The sequence below is a fragment of the Neomonachus schauinslandi genome, chromosome 3, assembly GCF_002201575.2.
Source record: "Neomonachus schauinslandi chromosome 3, ASM220157v2, whole genome shotgun sequence".
Lineage (NCBI taxonomy): Eukaryota > Metazoa > Chordata > Mammalia > Carnivora > Phocidae > Neomonachus > Neomonachus schauinslandi.
In genome coordinates this window covers 128,100,903-128,122,614 of record NC_058405.1, presented here as the reverse complement: position 1 = coordinate 128,122,614, position 21,712 = coordinate 128,100,903, and the positions used below count along the sequence as shown (strand labels likewise).

Sequence of the window (21,712 nt, the reverse complement as noted above, 5' to 3'; positions counted from 1 at the left end):
CGAATTTTCTTTTACCAAAACAAAGCTGCTTAATAAGTGTGATACCAGTAGAAAAACATTGCTTTTTTTTTCCTGCCTAGGGTTTAGTTGTTTATGGAGATTGAGCTGTGTTGAAGACTTCCAATTACATCTTCTAGTTTGTTGATAGCCTTGCGTGGTCTTTTAAAATAAGATTTATTGTAAATATCACTTTTTAAGAACATGAGACTTGTCTTTAATTTCCCTAACATATGTAGAAAGTTTTTTCATCACTAGAAACAATTTAACACAATATAATACAGTCTTATTTTATTTCTCACAGAGATCTTCACATTTTTACTAAAATGTTAAAGGAAATTCTCTCCAGGGTATGTAAAAATTAAGTTTATTTTCCAATTAAAATGTCACTTTCTTTTGTTTCAGACTGGCCATTTCAGTTCTTGAGAAAAATATTATTTTTATACATTCTACTTGAAAACATATTGCCTGAATCCAAGTAATACCTTTTAAATGTCTTCTGAAATCCAAACAATGCTAAGTATTTGAAGCTGTTATAAACATTTCGAATTTAATCTTTTGAAAATGTACTAAATCCATGATTCAAGTGGCCAGATAGTCCCATGTTTAACACTTTATTTCCATAACGACATTGGTCTTGTGGGTCTACCTTTGATTTTTACAGAAATAACCTTATCTGTAATTATTAATCAATAACACTTTCTGTATTATAAGGAGAGGTTAACGTTTGCACCTGAGGATTTTAAAAACATAAACTTATTGGTGCTGATAGGAGATGAACTCATCTTTAAGTTAGAGGGTTTATGAATATGGTTACTTGCCTCTGCGACAGCATGTACACAACCCTAAAATGGCTGATCATTTCAACATGTGTTTGGCATTGTAGAGACAAAATAACCTGATTCTTGATTCTATTTTTTTGTTTCTAGTGTTTGGATTTTTTTTTTTTTTTTTTTACTTTCTAAAAAATGTAAACATGGATGACGGTGAGGATAGAGATAATAATGATGAATATAATTGGGAAGTGATATTTGAATATATTCAGAAACTCTCATTTTATTCTTTTCCCTCCCTAGCAGCATAAAATAACAATAGCTTTGTCAGGGTGTAAATCAAGCACTCATTTTATTTTTGTTGACTTGTCATTTTTTCAAGCATGTGCTTTTATGCAACATTACCAAATAAAGCATGTTGTATTTAGTGCTTGATAAGAAGTTAGAAAGTAATAAATTATCATCACGTTGCACTTTATGTTTTGCATGTTTTATGCACATTTCTGGCTGACAGCTTTTAAACATTTATTGTATTTCAAATTTCCAGTCCAAATTTTTCAACTTGTAAAACTGAACTGAGTGAATTGATGTCGTGAATATCTAGAGTAAAATAAAATTTGTACTTAAATTTGTATTTTTACTTTCCTAATCTAAGAAATCTTAGATATCTTCTTTTTCAAAAGAACTCAAGTCTGGATTGATAGGGAAACAGAGACCATCATATACATAAAGTAACACCAAATGTTCTGTCATAACAGATTTCTAACTAATAACAAACTATATATTTCTATTTTATATAGGATAATCTTGCTCCAACTTGGATGGGGTGGAGCGCTGGTTCCTCCCCTCAGCCCTTTATTATGGGTACTGTATTACCCCTTTTGCTACCTTTCATCCTTTCACTGTGCCTTTGTGTAGTGGGATGAGGGAGGGGTTGGGAAGGGTCCTATCACACCACAGTAGGGAAAATACACTATATTCTAATCCCCTATTTTCAATTGTCTTACATTTTCTTTTGAGAAAAATACCTTTGTGAATTTACCCTCTGTGGATTTGGACACCAACTGTTGATATCTTTACTAAGTTTCACTGAATATGATTTAGTTTTGTATATATGGAGTTTATCCATTTATGGGGAGATTATCTGATCGGTGAGGGTGGGGGTTTAGAATGAATGCGTGAAAACTTTAACTTGTCAATTGATGATGCTGTTTGAAGCATAAAAACCCTTGCCATTTTTTTACACTGGTCTGGGTCCTGAAAACGGCCCTCCAGATACCAGCATTGGATTCCCTGCCTTGTTGGTATGTGTGAGAAGATGCTAGGGTTCAATATTCCAGCTTTCATAAGGCTGGTATTGATGATGTGACCATATTCATTTTTATTAAGTGAAAAGTTATGAGGGTTATTTTCAAAATGTAATGAGGCAAAAATATATTAAGAGTTGAGTCAGCCCCCGTGATTTGTGTTTTAAATGGGGAAAAGTTAATGTAAAGAGATCCGCATATTTGAATTATACAGACTAGAATACCTACATAGAAATAAAACAGAAATGTCTTATCATATGTATCAAGTAGAATTTAATGCATAAACTCACTTCTTGGCATAAATCACTCCCAAATAACTTTTTAGGATCTTAGAAGATGTCACAATGAAAACATAAATTGAATCTATAAATATGAATCTTTAAAAATGAATCTATATTTTGTTTATTCTTGAAGTTTAAAAATAATGTAGAAGAAGGAGAGTTTTTATTTTTGAGAGAGATAAAGTTGGAGATTTGGTTGGATAATTGTATCATGTCTTTCTAAGATAATTATCTTAAAGCCCACAACACAAACGTAGTCATTAGATTTAAAAAAAGATCCCATTATTCTTCTTCATACTTAAAAATGTGTGATTTTATTTTGCCTGCTTTTGATTTTTATTCGTGTAGTTTTTGTATTTACATTAAAGAAGCATTAGAACCCATGAGTAGTATTATTTGAAGTTCAGAGATAATTTGTTCAGACAAGACATTTCTACATGTATCAAAATTCTTAACATTAATTTGTATACTTGTCAATCCTTCATTTTGTGTTGATTTAATAAAAATGCAGATAATGAACCAGATACAGAAAGAGTTTTTTATAAGAATGGATTGTGCTAGAATAGAGAAATTCAATTGATGACGTTTTGCAAAACATTTGTGAGAAGAAGCAATCTCTAGTATTAATTTATTAAGACGGTTCCTTCCTTAGACATCTTCTTTTATGCATCCTGAGACTTCAATCTGTTCTTTCCAATTTACTCAGGCCATTTCTGCCCAGTGCCTTCACCTCTTGGGAACCAATTACTGCAGTTCCCTAGAGCCTGAAAAGAATTAATACACCTCCCTCTGTGCTGAACCAAGAAATGGCATGGGGCTCTTGGGAAGGGACAATCCTTTCTCTGACCTTTATTGCTTAATTTAATGAAATTTTAAATATGCTGGACCTTTGTATAGTAACTTTCCCAATACTATGCCAAATGTTTTCCAACATTTAGTTCTTTTATCTTCATAAAAATAAACCTTTTCTCTGGACCCAATGTAGGCCAATGTTGCAAATCATTTCCTGAAAGATGCTGCCTCAGAGTACGTGCTTGCATCATGAATTACAGAGAGTTCATTTTAACACAAAACTAATTCCCAGTTTCAAAGCAAACCTCTCAAACTTATTGGCTAACCCCTAATTTTTTGTTGTGCCCAGCTCTTTATTCTCATCTCATATACAAAGTAACATTAAAAATTCTGCTTTCATCAGTAAATGCTAAGCTAATCTTTACTCATTCATTCAACCATTTTTTCCCTATATTCAAAGTACCCTGTTATATTCCCATATTCGAAGCATTCAAGACCTTGGAGAATTCACAAATATATTTTTGCATCTTAAGTTAGAAAAAGAAAAAGTCTCTTGTCTGTCAAGATTACAGGAATGCAATTAACTCGAAGCCAGAGCAATGTGGAACCAGATAAATGGAAGCAATTCTAAGGAGAATGAGTGAGGTAGAATGGAACGAGCAAGCACTAGATGATACTTCTAGTCTACTTTCTGAACTTAATCTATCTTAGCTCATTTTTCTCATTGCCAACAGAGAACACCATACTAAATTATCTCTATGGTCCTGGCCAGCACTGGAATTCTGAGTCTTAAATTCAAAAGAGGAAACGCTCATCTTTATTTTGGAAGCTAACATGGAGGGTGAAGTGAGGCTCCATGAAAGAAGTGCTACGTGAACTAGACCTTGTAGAAGAAAGAATGTTCCAGAAAGGGGGATACTGGGCAAGGGATTTCAAAGGCATCTCAGTTGTCGGGTAATTGTATCACTTGGGTTGGCATGAGGGTAGGTGGCTAGGGAAGTTTAAACTAGAAATGTACATTGTGGGGTGATTTGAATACCAACATAAGGAAAATATCTGATGATCAGTGGGGATCCATTAATTTTAAAGTGAGACTTAGGGAGGATAAATTCATATCACATAGATGAAAGGAAGGAGAAAGTTAGAGGACTCTGACAATAGTGCCCATATGAATTATTAGAGGCCAGAGCTAGGATGAACAGTGAAAGCGGGAAAGAAGTGACAGAGGTGAGAAAGGGCTTGAAGAAAGAAGTGTGGGACCTACAGATCGACATGAAAAGAACTTCAGGAAATAGGTATAGGTCACCAGTATTCTACCCAGGCTCTATATTGGCTGTTGTAGGTAAAAATGTGCATTCTAACGTGTACTCTGTGTATACACAATAAAAATAAGGTGTTTTTATTTTTATTTTTTAATCTGGATGGTAGGCAAAATATTCAGAAAAGGAGGGAAATAACTAACTTGATTCCAAGTATCAAATTTTGAATCCAAGAGAAATCTAAGTGTATCCACACATTTAAAATGAAGTATAAAATAAGGATTTATTTGATCAACTGTATTACTGCAGACAGGCAAATGAGATAAGGTAAGGTGCCATGTTTCAGTTTGGTAGACAGCAGAGGCTATATCACCTGGATCTGCCTGGATGACTCCACCAACCTAAATGTTTATGCTATTTCCTTACCTTTGCCAACAGTGGTTTTACTGTTTCCTTAGGCCCACTTAGCACACTGTTTTTGGAGCCCCAGAAGGTCTAGGGTTCTTTGTAAACTTTAAACACAGCTCAGAAGCATAAGGAATTGGCTCATGTATTTGTTTTTTTCAGACAGGCAATCAAAAAACTTTGCTCTAAAAATACACTGGCATCAAATTGCAGATAGAAGATATTTTGATGCTTATTATTTACAATTGACAAGAATAACAGAAGTACATAGGTAGAAGTAACTTAGTTATCAATGTTCAAGTCTGAGGCATCCTCTGCCACTTATGAGCATCTTAGGGCCTACCTTTGTCTTCCCTTTAGCTACTCCCATGCAGCTCCAATGGGCACTGTAAAGGAGCGAGCAAGGACAGCCATCCCTACAGTGTTGCCAAATATGAAAACTCAGATCTTTTCATCTGGGATCCAAAAATTAAGATAAGAGGGAAAAAAAAACATACTCCCATAGAAAAAGAATAGATCATTATTTAGTACAGAATTTGATGTTAATCACATCAGATTTGGGATCTATATATGGCATCCCTCCTTTTCTTCTTTTCCTAAGAAACCAATTTCTATTATGTTTCATTTAAAATAAGTTTATTGAATTAAACTCAGTAAATGAAACAACTGACATGACTGGAGCTTGAAATAAACGATGTGATGATCTAATGAAATACATAATGCTAAATTGTCTTGCTTCTTATGCAAAACTTATTATTAGCCTTAGCAATGCATGAATAATTAAGGACAAGACTATAGTAGGCATTTATCAATATTTTTATATTTATATATCTGAATTTTTAATTTATTAAAGTATATTGGCCAAACCAACTTGTGTCCAATATTTTAGTTTCATTATTTAATATATTGCCTTTTTTAAAATTAATCTTCTGTATTAGGTTTCCTACTTCTCTTTTTTCTAATAAACAACAAATATTCTAATTTCATCTGGCAGCAAATTCCTCTGATTTTGCCTTTCCTTTAACCTTTTGGTACTTCCCCCTCTTTTTTAAACTTTTTTTTCTTGTTTCTTTTTTATATCGTCTGTATTTGTTTCCCTGAATGTATTGCTTAAGAACAAATGGATTTCATTTTAAGATTTTTTTACTTTGCTTTTAAGTGTCCTAGAATAGTCTCGATACTAAATAAATAAATAAATAAATAAATAAATAAAAATAAAAGAAAAAGAAATACTAAAGATTACTAGGGGAATGTCTTTTCCTTTTTAACAAACAAGAATTCTGACTTTTCTTTTTTTCCATTTGTGTATTAGGTGGTTGTGAATGCCCTTTTAGGAGCAATTCCATCCATCATGAATGTGCTTCTGGTTTGTCTTATATTCTGGCTAATTTTCAGCATCATGGGCGTAAATTTGTTTGCTGGCAAATTCTACCACTGTATTAACACCACAACTGGTGACATGTTTGACATCACCGAAGTGAATAATCATTCTGATTGCCTAGAACTAATAGAAAGAAATGAGACTGCCCGATGGAAAAATGTGAAAGTAAACTTTGATAATGTAGGATTTGGGTATCTCTCTTTGCTTCAAGTTGTAAGTGAACACTCTTTTCTCTGAAATTTGTTTATTGTTTGGAATAATAACAAAGTAATGACGTACATCTAAGTTACTAAGAAAAGAGTTTAGTTATTACAAAGAAAGTTTATAACATACTTTATTTCTAATTTTGATTTATGAGTACAAGCGTATGAGCCCAGATGGGTGGCACCTTGGGTCCTTGTAAATGCAGTGCAGACATAATTGATAGTGACGAGCTATTTCAGTTCTTCCCAAAGGTTTTATTCTCTTCCTGCTCATATTGCCCTCTCTTCCCATATGAACAAGTTGGTTAATCATTAAGTTTGCTATTATTTTTCCTATTGCAACTGGAAAGCTTTTTTCGCTGATGGATCACGCTCCCCAAACATACACACTTCACACACCTGATTGGATTCTAACTGATAGGTGGCAATTAACTGCTACTGAGTTGTATGATTTGGATTGAAGATCAGGGAATGAATGATATTTAGGTTTTAGGGTTAGATCCTCATAGTAAAATGGAAATAATACAGGGTAGTACCTGAACACAGAAATGAAATACAAGCAGCTGTGGTCTCACTATAAAATGGCCTTTCAGTGCAACTATTTAAGTCTGTTTTATCTAAATATTCATGCTTCTTACTACTGGGTTTCTAAGCCTGATTTACACAAGAGAAAAATAGTTCACAGTGTATGAAAACGCAAAAGGTGGTAGCCCTTTAAGGATTTGCATTTGATGCTGCTTTTGGCAGGAGCTGCCTCTCAACAAAGCAGTGGCTAAAAACAGAATCTAGATTGTTTGAAAAACACAGAAAGATCCTGCTCTATTTTGGCCCCTGAAAACTCAGCTTAAAAAAAAGGCTATAAAAGTTCTTTCTTGTGTTTCGACAGAGGCTTTAGAGCAGAAATCCATTTCTACTCACCAGGATTATGTTTTTAATTGCTCAGCCAGGAGACTAACCAAGCAAACAAACCTGCACTGGTCAAAACCCCCTTGTACTATGATACCTTTACACGTTCTTCCCATCTTCTTGTTGGAATTCCTCTTTCTCTTCTAGATGTTTCTGACTTACTCTGAATGTTTATGCAATTAAAATAGGGATTTCAAAAATCTGGCAAGTATGAATTCTTTAAATATTATAGTGGACACTCGATGACATTTTCTTGAGAGTTTATCCTAACCCTTAATTAATAACCACACTTGTAAATATCACTAAAGTATATCACTTCCTCCATAAAATTGAGAAAAGAAAAAAAGATTTTCAAGCAGTTCCTTAAAATGCTAAATAATTCTGGAATTGTAGGGTAAAGCTCTTGCATGAAGCCATTAAATAAATTCCACCACTGAAGAAACTCTATAAAGTACTACTTTATAGTTGGCTTTATACAGAATCACCTCTGTTGATGAGCAACTCACTGAAATGTTTCTTTGAATCACTTTCTATTCCTATACCTAGTGTGTAATGGACTTGTTCTCAGCCATTGACATTCAACATTTCCCTCTCTGACATATAAACAGCTTCTGTTTTATAGCTAAGAATCATTAGTTTCTCCTCACTGCCATCACACGCACCCGTCCTTGGCTTTCTTCCCATGACATCGCCACTTCACAAGTGTTAGTGTTATGAAAACAAAGATGTGTTGGGATACAGTTGCCGAAAGCTTTGCTAGACTTGTTTACTGCCTAAGAACAATCCTCTCAGGCTTCCAGGGTTAAAATGTATGTCCTATGACAAATAATAAATTACTATAAGTTATTAGACTTAGGATCTATCTTGAATCTGGAACATCAAGTGTCTACTGTATTTTTTCCATTTTTGCCCATATTAACTCACTTTCATTAAAAACTACAGAGGAAAAAAATAGAATAAAGAACTATTTCTGGATGCTATGCTTCAAAATTCTTAAAAGAATTGTTGCAATTGTGACTTTATATAATCCCATATGATCCTCAGAGTGTTATGATCAGGAGAAATGTTAAACTTTCAGTCAGTGTCATCACCTGGCCGATAGATTTCAGCGGAGGATTGGAGATCTAAATTGTAATTGTTTTGTTGCCACACATATTGTCAAGTGTGTTGGCATTTGTGAAGCTTTCTAAAAGTATTCCACCAAATTTCTACTTCAAATTAGCATTATTCCATTAACTCTAAGGAATTGAGAAGTATTTGTGAGTTGGTTATCAAGCAGGAGGATATTTCAAATAACCATTTTGTTTATTATGTGTTTTAGAAATGAAAAGCCGCACTAAGATATGGTATTTGTCCAAAATCCATGTAAAATTTGTTTTGAAATGTCTTTCAAAAGTGTTCCTTTTAAAAAAATAGATAAGTAAGAATATTTATTAAACATCAAGTCTGAATTATTCCAAAGTAAAGCATGCATGTCCTTTTTAATAGGCCACATTTAAGGGATGGATGGATATAATGTATGCAGCAGTTGACTCCAGAAATGTAAGTATTCCTTATATCCTGCCTTTTTATAATATTGGTTAGGTACCAAAATTAATTCAACAGAGCATAGCAGCCAAATGGGATGATTCTATGAAGACTATTTTTAAAAAGGAAAAAATATGACTCAAATTAATATTCAAGTATAACAGTGTTTATCAGAAAGATCTTACTAAAATAAATCAAAACAAATTCTTTTGATAAGTGACGAATATCCTTCTGTTGAATATTTTTCTATTTTGCTTTCTTTTTAATCTACTAATTATATAATCAACAATAGCTTTGGTGTGTAGGAGCAAATGTGAAAAAATATATGATTGCTATCAGTAGTTGAAATGTATAGTTAATCGCCATAAGTAGACAATGTAAAAAGTTAGGGATGTTGTCCACACAGCCTTAGATTTCTATAATAATCCCTTTCAAATTCATTTTTTTTACATGATTTTAGCATCCATAAATGTACTGGAGCCTTCACCAATGATGTTATCACTTCAGTGGTCAACATTTCCTTTAAGTTTGTATCACCAAGGGAAAGACCTACTTTATTTGGTTTCTCCTATAATAGCCTCTTCCAGGCTTCAAAGAGAGAGTTGAAATCCATGCTTATTCCAACTCTGCTCTTCAAAACTTTGTAAAAATTTAGTATGTTTTATTAGTCTTCATCATTCTGTTCCGAAATCCAATCTGTTTAGTCTGTTATCACAAAAAATAATTTCTGTCTTTGTAATCTTTAACTGACCCGATAGAGCTCACTTATCTTTTTTGGTGTACACTTTCCGTAAGTGGCTTTAGTTTTATGTTGAGTACCTTCCTGATAGCCTCCAGAGTTATGTTATTTCATTTGTTACCACAATTTTGTTTTGTGTGTTTGGTTGGTTTTAACTCTGTTATCTTTAGAAGGACATGAATTTTTAGGGAACTACCTATCGTGACTGATTTACCCTTTATTATGTGATATGTGGTAGCTTACTGAAAACTTACTGTAAGTACAATCCAAAGACTAAATTATCAATTGAGGATTCATAAGATGGATGTCCAGTTATGTTTACTTAATCTAAAAAATTCAATGACTATTGTAATGTTAAAGGTATGATGCTGAACATCTAAATGAATAACTCAATTCTCATTTGCCAAATAAATTCATGCATACACAAATGGTTGTGTCTAAGATAGTCTATACATATTTTCTGAAATAAAATTTTTCACTAATAATTTTTAAATTATTGAAATTCAGTACTAAAAAAATTTACCAAATTTACCACTCTACTATCTGAATAGCAAGATACTAGTTATATTTATAATTATAAAAATAGATTCTAAAGTGTTCTAATAATTACATTTTTTTTACATGAAAATACCTCTAAAGGCTAATTTCAGAGACTTTGTAGCTGATTCAGAGGGAAAAAGAAAAGTACTGCTAAGTATTACTAGGCATTTTCTTTTCTATTCTCGCAAAAGAGCACCAACGACTTCCAGCAACAAATTGTATTGTGATATTTTACAAACTCTTCTCCTTTGGTAGGTGGAACTCCAGCCTAAGTATGAGGAAAGTCTATACATGTATCTTTACTTTGTTATTTTCATCATCTTTGGGTCCTTCTTCACCTTGAACCTGTTTATTGGTGTCATCATAGATAATTTCAACCAGCAAAAAAAGAAGATAAGTATTTCTAATATTTTCTCTCCCACTAAGATCATAAAATTATTTGAAATGTTTTCTCCCCTAAATGAGTACTTTGATTCAGAAGCCAAGTGAGCATATATTTTAAAATCTATTTTGCATCCTTCCCTTCTGCCACCCACTGCCCATCTCTTTCAGACTATAGAAAGTCAAGAACAACTGTGCTCCATATTCCTGTACATAACTTCACAAAACCTCTCGCCTCTTTTTTTTTTTTTTTTTTTTTAGAGCCAGGGGCCACATTTTCAATCCTTTGGAAAAGAATAATTTTTTTAATAATAAAAAAAAAAAACTAGAAAAGAACCCAAGCATATATGCCCCTTTTCCAAGGTCAACTTGTTTTATGCCTGTAATTCCCCTCCTAAAACTATACATTCTAGTGAAAGCCCTTAGAATGTTTGCAATAAATTAAGCCTAAGACATAAACTTCCCCTAGTGTTTCTTTTCCTTCATTGGTTCCTTGTATAATTTCCACTTCCTTCTCCCTGATATTTAATTATAAACTATTAGTTCCAGGTTGAATTGAATAGCTCTTTATTTTATTATTATCGTTTATAAAGCCCATTTTATCATCCTAATTATATCTGTACAATATGGAAAATATGAAAAGTAAAGAAATATCATTACTTGGGAGTAATGTACACTTTTATGCTTTTCTGTTCACATTTTATGCTTTTCTGTTCATACTTTTTCTACATATGTTCTTAGTATCAAAATTATTTTATCTATAATTATAAATTCTTGGGGCACCTGAGTGGCTTAGTCAGTTAGGCCTCTGACTCTTGATCCCTCAGGATCATGAGTTCAAGCCCAGTGCTGGGCTCGATGTTGAGCTCACGCTGAGCGTGGAGACTACTAACAAAACAAAAAAAAAGGTGTTGCATATAATTACAAATTCTCTTTTTGACTTAACGTAAGTATTTTTCCATTCTGTTAAGTCTTTGTATATACATTAACGTAATTTACCTAACCATCTCCCAACAAATTGATGAGTTATGTTGTTTCTAATCTTTAATGATTTAAGTAGTGTCTTGTCAAAAGTCTTAATAAAAAAAATGAGTCTTTAATTATTTTCTTGACTAATTTCTGAAGTATTTTGCTTCCCCCAAATAATATGCCTGATCATACTCATAATCATACTCATAATAACATCCGTACAGATGTGCCCAGGTCACTGTTAATTTACAGGCATCAAACATTCTATTTTTTAATACTTCATATCTGATAAATGAAAATTTGCTTTTAATTTTAATTTTTATGTCTTTTATTCCTAGTAGGTTTAAACATATTTTTGAGTGCTTTTTGCCATTTTTATTTCTTCCTTTGCTTACTATTCCTTCATCTTATTTATTCAGTATATTTTCTTATTATGAGTGCTTCTGTTGTATGAGATGCTTATAGAACATTCCTGTCCCCATCCCCTTTTATTGTTATTAATATTCTATGGTCAATGTCAGGCTTTTATTTCACTTATTAGCCTGAGTTGCAATCCTCTGTATCTCCCAGCCTATCACATCCTTGCCATACTAATGATCTCTGATGTATCCCCAACTCTTCTACCAACTTAGCCCATTTCCTTTTTATCCATTTGTTCCAATTCTTGGCAGAGTGAAAGTGGCTTTTTATGAGTAACTTTAACCCATCTTGCAATATACATACTATAATGCACTGCTACACTGGAGTAAGAAAATCATTGTCTTTAACTTCTGAAAAGCAGTATGTATAGTGTTAGGAACTGAGCATTTCATTTCTCAGTGAATCAAATTTTACCACTCACTGAGTATATGGTATTGGGGAAAATATTTAGCCTCTCAGTTTCTGGGTTTTTTTCTGCCATAAAATAATAATGAAAATAATAAAGTCAATTTTGGATAATTAGAGAATTAAATAATATTGTAGTACCTAAAAAATAGATTTCTTATTTTTCAAATTCAAAATTCTAAGCATAATTATGTTATCCATTTCTTTTTTTAACTGTCCCTTTCCTGTTTTAAGTTTAACATTGAAAAATCATGTGCAAAAGGACACAGTTTTAACCAGTTTTTTATTTTTCTTTTCTATACTTTGGAGGCCAAGACATCTTTATGACAGAAGAACAGAAGAAATACTATAATGCAATGAAAAAATTAGGATCGAAAAAGCCACAAAAGCCTATACCTCGACCAGGAGTAAGAAATACCAAATGATATGGGAAAAAATAAACAAAAACAAAAAATTGCATGGGTTTTCTCTCGGAAGAGATAGCAACTAACATTTCCAGCAGCAAAAATTAGAGCTTCATTAATTAATACCTTTTATGGTAATGGTAAAAAATTTTTAAAAAGGGAGAGACCACCAAAAAAAAGAAGAAACAGAAAAATGCACCCTATTTTCAGGGGATTTCTAATTACACAACTAGAATCCAAACTAAATGGCAAAGACACATAAGTAGGTGATATGTACAAGAAAAAGTTGATCATATAATTCAAGAGTAGTTGCCAAGTAACCTTAAAGAGAGGAGTAAACCTTGGATGGGGTTAAAACACACGCAATTTTCTGCTTGATTAACAAACTGACAGTGTTGAGTGAAATAACATCTTACTTCCATTTTATTTTCCATTAGAGGTACTGAGTGGGGAACAAAAGAATTCTAGTATCTACTGTTCGTATATATGGCTGTAAAGTTAGAAGTTACTAATGTCTTCAGAAGTCAGGGTCAATAAATACAATTCATGATGATAAATAACAATTCTCATGTTTCCGTGATGAACCAACCAAACAACTCAGTGAAATGGAGAAGGCTTATCCCACACTGTATTGATTTTTGTGATGATGATCTGTGAATTTAAAATAATTCCTGGGGTACATTACGGAACAAAATAGTAGTGAACATTCATATTGTGCTAGCCGACAGTTGCCTTCTTGAAAATGATGAGAAATACATACTGTTCTCTGGTAAGCCTTAACACTGGAAGTAGAAATGGTGAACTATGTGTAGGAAAATGTAAGCTAGAAGATATCTTCAGAGTTCCTGAGCGGCTTTGGAAAATGAGCCAGACAATGGCCTGCAGGGACTAAAAGTGGTAGAAATGGGGAGCAGAGCCACAGATCATTGACAGAGACATAATTTTTGACATCAAAGAATAAGGAATGTCATTCTGGTCTGATTATTCCTGTGTAGGCTCAGCATTCTGTGTCAAGCAGCAAGGACTGTTTGGTGAAAGAACATCAATATTGCCATACATAGGCTTTAAATGCATAATGTTGTAAATGTGTTCTTGAAATTCCAAGCTCCCCTTAACAAATCTTTGAGAATAAGACAGATGGAATGTTAATAGATATTATGTTTTGAAATGGCTGCATGGTCCAACTGATCATGGGATATTCTGGTAAAACAAAATTAAGCAGGTTTCTTAACTTCTCATAATCTTAATATGTTAATATGCATTTTGTGCCTCTGAGTGAAGTGTATAGTATGCAATGTTTCTTATCAGAAATCCCCTTTTGACAAGGATTGTTATTCTGTGGAATACATATTGGTAAATAGAAATTTCGATAGCTAAGTTTAAGAAATTAATGTGTAAGCCATCTTTTACAAAATTCAGGGTCAGTGGTTACTATGTGTGATATTAGAAAGTTAATCAATGCAGAAAGTGCTTATGCAGATGCTATTATGTACAGGAAAACTCCTTTGTTGCTGAAAGCATTTCTGTTTCCCTACAGAACAAATTTCAAGGAATGGTCTTTGACTTTGTAACCAGACAAGTTTTTGACATAAGCATCATGATTCTTATCTGTCTCAACATGGTCACAATGATGGTAGAAACAGATGACCAGAGTGAATATGTGACTAGCATTTTGTCACGCATCAACCTGGTGTTTATTGTGTTGTTCACTGGAGAGTGTGTGCTGAAGCTCATCTCCCTCCGCCATTATTATTTTACCATAGGCTGGAATATTTTTGATTTTGTGGTTGTCATTCTCTCCATTGTGGGTAAGAAGTATTTAAAATCTCTTAAGTTCTGTTTAAGAAAAGTAAAAGTTGGAACATTCAAGTTTAAATTAGAGGTCATGCCACCACTCAGAAATAACTCCTCTGAAATTTTTTATGTATTTCATCCAGGTGTGTTTATTTTTCTTACAAAATGAGGCTCCTACTATATGTACAGAATTGTATCCTAGCCTAACCATTTTAGATTATGGTGAATCTAATGGTAAATTCCCATTCATTTGAACTAGGAATGTGCTATTAACTAAGATAAAAATGTTTGTGACATGTCGAGATTGAGTAATTTGTATAACATCTAAATGCTCTGTTGAGAAGAGAACTAGAAATTGAGTCTGGTACTCGAGAGAGACACTACATTGGATATACAGACATAGAGCCATCAGGATATAGATAGGAGTGGAAGCTGGTGGCAAGATAAAGAAAGGCATAGAGTGAAAGAAAATAAAGATAAGAACAAAATGTTAGCAAATACAGATGGTAGTTTCTTTAAGGGTATCAGGTAGAGATTTTCTAGGTAACTTTGAAATAGGGTTATAGCAATGATGCACAAGAGGATGTGAGCTGGTATAGGACATCATTTTATCAGTCATACACTTCAAAGTCAGGAATGTACAACACATCACATGAGCAATAGCTCATCTCATTAAAGATACAACTCTAGCTCCAGGGAAGTGATGAAGTCTATCTGGGGGCCTGAAGTATTCATTCTTCCCTAAACCAGATAATATGATTGGGCCAACACGTTACCATTCAATATGGGGCACTTCTGTTGGGTAGATTTTCACTTCCATTACCCCCTCTGAAGAAGTTGGTCTTATATCTAACCCATATGTTGCAGGTAGCCTTTGATTTCCACACCAATCTATGGTGTAATCAGTTGTGGAAAGGGTACTAAGGTTGTATTCACCTCTCTTCTCTGTCTTACTCCGTCTTCCTCTTTCTCTCCCTCTCTCACACACCCACACATACTTAGACTAACTTACTCTTTATAGAATGAGACAGTGTAACTTGAAAGCACTTGGCTTCCTGAACTCCTCTTCAGTTCAATCGTTATTTCATCATTTAAAAGGCAATTGGAGAAAAAGGCTTAAAAGAAACAGGCTGAGAGACTAACATTAGACACAGGAGACCAGTAAGAGCTTCAGCTAGGATCATTTTAGAAATGTACCAGAGTGTGTGTGTGTGTGTATATATATAATGGAAGTTTAGGCAAGTATCAGGTTCATGGAGAGATGAAAATAGCATTAAAAATTGCAGATACTTTTAGATAGATAAGGATTCAATAGGCAATTTCAGAAAAAAAAAATGTATTCATATAAGTGTGTACTTATACCCTTGGCCACTGCTGTTCAGACAGACTTCATAATTTTTAACTTATTTATTTTAGATTTAGTCTTGGGATTTTGTATAAGCTAAAGGTAGTCTTTAGACATCCCTCAAAGACAAAAAGTATTGTAAAATTGTTATTGAATATTGTCTGAGCTTGGAGAGACATAACAAATTACCACAGACTGGGTGGCTTAAACAACAGAAATTTATTTTCTCACAGTTCTAGAGGCTAGAAGTCTAAGATCAAGCTGCCAGCATGGTGGGTTTCTGGTGCGAGCTCTCCTCCTAGCTGGTAGATGGCTACCTTCTCACTATGTCCTCATATGGCAGGGAGAGAGAAAGTTCTCCAGTGTTTCTTCTCATAAGGGAACTAATCCTATCATGAAAGCCCCATTCTCATGACCTCATCTAAACCTAATTATCTCCTCAAAACCCTATCTCCAAATACCAGGCATTGGAGAGTTAGGGCTTAAATTCATATAATTCATATGTTAAATAATTCATATGTTAAAACATGAATTGGGAGGGGCAGTGAGGAAGAAGGGACACAATTTAGTCTATAACAAATACCGAGTTGAGTTTAATATGGAATATCAAAATTAAGGTTTATTTATAATATATATTATATACAGTTATATATATTACATGCATGTCACATTTAAGGTTATGTAACTGAATTTCAGTCTCTAAACTTTACCTTGGAGACTTAACAGAACTGTAATTGTTATTTTAATGGATAACTTCTTCAATGGTTGATATTCTCATTTTTTATCCATAGGCATGTTTCTGGCTGAGCTGATAGAAAAATACTTTGTGTCCCCTACCCTGTTCCGAGTGATCCGGCTCGCCAGGATTGGTCGAATCTTGCGTCTGATCAAAGGGGCCAAGGGGATCCGCACGCTGCTCTTTGCTCTGATGATGTCCCTTCCTGCCTTGTTTAATATCGGCCTCCTGCTCTTCCTGGTCATGTTCATCTACGCCATCTTTGGAATGTCCAACTTTGCCTATGTCAAGAGGGAAGTTGGAATTGATGACATGTTCAACTTTGAGACCTTTGGCAACAGCATGATCTGCCTGTTCCAAATTACCACCTCTGCTGGCTGGGACGGATTGCTAGCACCTATTCTCAACAGTAAGCCCCCTGATTGTGATCCTAATAAAGTTAACCCTGGAAGCTCAGTTAAGGGAGATTGTGGAAACCCCTCTGTGGGGATTTTCTTTTTTGTCAGTTACATCATCATATCATTTCTGGTTGTGGTGAACATGTACATTGCTGTCATCCTGGAGAACTTCAGTGTTGCTACCGAGGAAAGTGCAGAGCCCCTGAGTGAGGATGACTTTGAGATGTTCTACGAGGTTTGGGAGAAGTTTGATCCTGATGCCACCCAGTTTATGGAATTTGAAAAACTATCTCAGTTTGCCGCTGCTCTCGAACCCCCCCTCAATTTGCCACAACCGAACAAACTCCAGCTCATTGCCATGGATTTGCCTATGGTCAGTGGTGACCGAATCCACTGTCTTGACATCTTATTTGCTTTTACAAAGCGGGTTCTGGGAGAGAGTGGAGAGATGGATGCTCTCCGAATACAGATGGAAGAGCGATTCATGGCTTCCAACCCATCAAAGGTCTCTTATCAGCCAATAACTACGACTTTAAAACGGAAACAAGAGGAGGTGTCTGCCGTGATTATTCAGCGTGCTTACAGGCGCCACCTTCTAAAGCGAACTGTAAAACAAGCTTCATTTACGTATAATAAAAATAAAATCAAAGGTGGGGCTAATCTTCTTGTAAAAGAAGACCTGATAATTGACAGAATAAACGAAAACTCGATTACGGAAAAAACTGAACTGACCATGTCCACAGCAGCTTGTCCACCTTCCTATGATCGGGTAACAAAGCCAATCGTGGAAAAACATGAGCAAGAAGGCAAAGATGAAAAAGGCAAAGGGAAATAAATGAAAATAAATAAGAATAATTGGGTGACAAATTGTTTACAGCCTGTGAAGGTGATGTATTTTTGTCAACAGGACTCCTTTGGGAGGTCAATGCCAAACTGACTGTTTTTACACAAATCTACTTAAGGTCTGTGCCTACAATAAGACAGTGACCCCTTGTCAGAAAACTGTAACTCTGTGTAAAGGGAAGACGACCTCAACAGGAGGTTACTGTTCTCACTACCAGCTGACACTGCTGAAGATGAGACAAAATGGCTACTCAGACTATAAGGACCAGTTCAAAGGGGTGCAAACCTATAATTTGTGGGTTGTTTAACATGAAACACTTTAGTGTAGTAATTGTATCCACTCTTTGCATTTCAACTGCCACATTTGTCACATTTTTACAAAATCTGTTAGGGGATTCATCTTTTTTTTAATCCATATGTTGTTTATTATATGTGACTATTTTTGTAAATGGGGTTTCTGTTGTGAAATAGACAAAGGGCCTCTTCAATAGGTAAGCCACTGGGGGTTAGCGCAATCACACGGCCTCCCATCTGCACAAAGGTGTGGTGTGCATGAGGGCATGCTGCACTTAGAGATCATGCATGAAAAAACAAGTCACAAGGAAAACAATGAGTTCTTAAATTCCATCCATGTTTCTGGGAGGGGTAATTGGGTGATAATTGGAGGTGCTTTGCTGATCTTGTTTTGTCAAATCCAGCCCCCAGACCAAGTAGATCATTTCTGGGGGGTAGGCCATTAAATCTTAGCAGGTGCAAACTTCCTTCAACTGTCTGGAGTCATAAATGTTGTGTTTCTGTTTATTGTATTTAAAAACAAAACAAAACAAAACTGAGAAATGAGCATTGTTTCTCCCCTGAAGACTGACCAAAAGAACCCTTTATAAATTTCTGCTTAATCCTGCACTTTGGTTAGCCGTCTTCAGCTCAGCAAGGTTGACAACTGTGTATGTTAATGAAATGCTATTTATTATGTAAATAGTCATTTTACCCTGTGGTGCACGTTTGGGCAAACAAATAATGACCTAAGCACAGTATTTATTGCATCAAATATGTACCACAAGAAATGTAGAGTGCAAGCTTTACACAGGTAATATAATGTATTCTGTACCATTATAGATAATCTGGATGCTATCAGTGCATGTTTATATTACCATGCTGCTGTATCTGCTTTCTCCCGCTGCTCAGAATCTCGTTTATGAGAAACCATATGTCAGTGGTAAAGTCAAGGAAATTGTTCAACGGATCTCATTTCTTTAAGTCATTAAGCAATAGTTTGCAGCACTTTAACAGCTTTTTGGTTATTTTTAAATTTTAAGTGAATAACATATGGTGTATAGCCAGACTGTACAGACATGTTTAAAACAACAACAACAACAAACACTGCTTAACCTGTTAAAAAATGTGTTTAGGATTTTATAAGCAAATATAAATACTGTACAAAGTCATTTTATTTTGTTTTTCAGCATTATGTACATAAATATAAAGAGGAAATTATCTTCGGGTTGATACCACAAGCACTTTTCTTACTTTCTGTCCATAGTACTTTTTCATGGAAGACATTTGCTAAATAAGAAAAGAAAAACACGACTGGGTAGTTGTAGATTTCTGCTTTTTTATTACATTTGCTAATTCTAGCTTATTTCATAATTTTAAGGGGCAATATATGTTCACAAGTCACGTCCAAATTATGCTCTGCAATTGGAAAAGGGTATAAAATTTTATTTACATTTTTGGTAGTGCCTGCACAAACTGATTGAAGGTAATGCTTTTTTTTTTTTTTTTTCATTTTTGTCCTTTTCGTTCTAACTTCTGTTCATGTTTTCATTGCTTTGGAGTCATGCTGCTCTAGATTGCTCTAAATATAATGCGGGTTTTGCAATTTTTTTTTTCCCACAAGAACAGAGAGTAGTGAACTTACAGAGACAATTACATCAGGACATTTTGTGTTTCTTACAGAAGCAAACCATAGGCTCCTCTTTTTTCTTAAAATTACTTAGATAAACTGTATTCGTGAACTGCATGCTGAAAAATGCTACTATTACCCTAAATGATGCTAACCAACATTAAAAATGTGCAAAACTAATAAAGATTACATTTTTTATTTTATTGTTTGCCCAGTTACTTTTTGTTAAAAGCATTTTATGAGAAGATGAAGGTATTTTATTCTACAAATTAGGGGAGAAAGGGAAATATACACACAAACAGGTCTACCTGAGCTGACAGTAAGAAAACTGGGGTAGAAATGGGACTGGGAAGAATGACCTCCCAGGGTCTACGAGCAGTAGGGTGTGAGCTCTGCTAGAAGGAACCAATACCAGAGCATAAGCCGGTGGCTCTACGTGAAAAAGAAGTATGGGAGCCAGAGCAATGGTGGATGGCCCTTTGAGGTACAAAAAGAAGCCCTTAAATCTATATTTCCAAAATTAAAAGTTGCCTTGTGGATATTTTGTTTGCTCCTCTAGAACCACTCTCCATGCCTCTCCATCCTGCTCTGTGGGAGGGTGATTTTGTGCATTACATCACTGGGCTCCATTGCCCTCTGGCTCCCAACTGGGAAGCACCAGCAAAGAAAGCACCAGTGGGAGAGAGTGAACTTGGGTGTTTATTCCCCAGATCCTTCTTTGCTGAGTTGCCCTCAGTTGGCAGTGGTGCATTCATCAACATATATACTTTGGGTCAGACAATCGCATTCTACAACAAAAGCTGCTCTGGGGTGTGGTCATCACTCCCCTACTTGTTCCCTTAGACCTGGGGCTGGACTTCCCTGTTCCTGGCAGCTTTCCCCCAATCTTGCCGACACCCTTTCAAATGGCCCCTTCATGAAAACATTCTCTGTTTCATCTGTCACCTGTCTGGATGACACAGTAATTACATAGCTTCCTTAATGGGACAAATGGCGAAGATTTGCTTTAGGTCTGCTTGGAGACTCAACCTAACTGGCTATGGTAGATAAAAGTAGATAAAGGAATTGGAACTGGGGGACTACAATAAAGCCAAGCAAAGAATTCTATTCATAGAGATCATAGAAATGTTACCAGAGCGGTCCCAACAGTAAGATTGACAGTCTAAAAAACTTATCTAAATGTATGAGGAAAGAGAAGCCTTCACTTGTCATCAGGGTAGTAAAACCTCTGTTGTGAATCTAGAAGGGGGGACACGGCCCTGACGGGCAAAGGAGCAGTCATGCACAGTGCTTCTCCTATCCTTCTACACTTATTGCCTCATCCCTTCATAATATCACGACAATTAATTCTGATTTATTAGTGGCTGAAAATAATTTCCAACAACACAAATAAGGATTATAGGAGAATCTCTACAGATTTTTTTTTCTTTAATACTCCATATCCGCACCACACTTACTGGTATTTTTCAAAATACAAAAAGAGCTGGTGAAACATAATCATAAATTACCCTATTCCTTTTGGTATTATTTTGCACAATATTTGTTGTGCCAGAAAGTAACATAAGGCTCATAGAATAATGAGTCACATCAGTGGGACAAAGACACTAGGTTGAAGGGGGTTCCCACTGGCCAAACCCAGGGGAATTTGAGAATCAAAATAAATAACGATAGTAGTAGATTATAACCCATTTAATAAAATAAGAATCTACAAGTATATGCTGATATAAATAAATGGAAAAAAGCAAAAATCTCTTTCTTACAGGTGAAAGTTAACTAACAAGTGTAAGAGAAATACTGGAGTTAGAAAATCACCATTTGGCAACCGTGATAATGACAACTGATTCATGCAAGAATAATGAACACTAAACTCATGAATGAAAGTTTGATGGGGAATAGGAAAATTAACATTGCCTCAAAGTATCTCTTTTTCATTAATTAAAAATTTTTAAGAAGAGTTTATAGTGGAGAAACCCAGAAGATACTACCTTCAAAGATATCATCAAT

General features: G+C 34.7%; 1 protein-coding gene across 1 annotated transcript in view; it reads left to right on the top strand.

The window, feature by feature from the left end:
• The window catches only part of LOC110592180 (sodium channel protein type 1 subunit alpha), a 144,736-nt gene extending 126,352 nt beyond the window's left edge, over positions 1-18,384 (top strand). The window contains exons 22-27 of the mRNA XM_021703128.1: positions 6,127-6,408; positions 8,793-8,846; positions 10,366-10,503; positions 12,588-12,692; positions 14,227-14,497; positions 16,620-18,384. Of these exons, the coding sequence (XP_021558803.1) occupies positions 6,127-6,408; positions 8,793-8,846; positions 10,366-10,503; positions 12,588-12,692; positions 14,227-14,497; positions 16,620-17,797 (2,028 nt within the window). The 3' untranslated portion in view covers positions 17,798-18,384. The remainder of the gene's footprint in view (positions 1-6,126; positions 6,409-8,792; positions 8,847-10,365; positions 10,504-12,587; positions 12,693-14,226; positions 14,498-16,619) is intronic.
• The last annotated feature ends 3,328 nt before the right edge of the window (positions 18,385-21,712 follow it).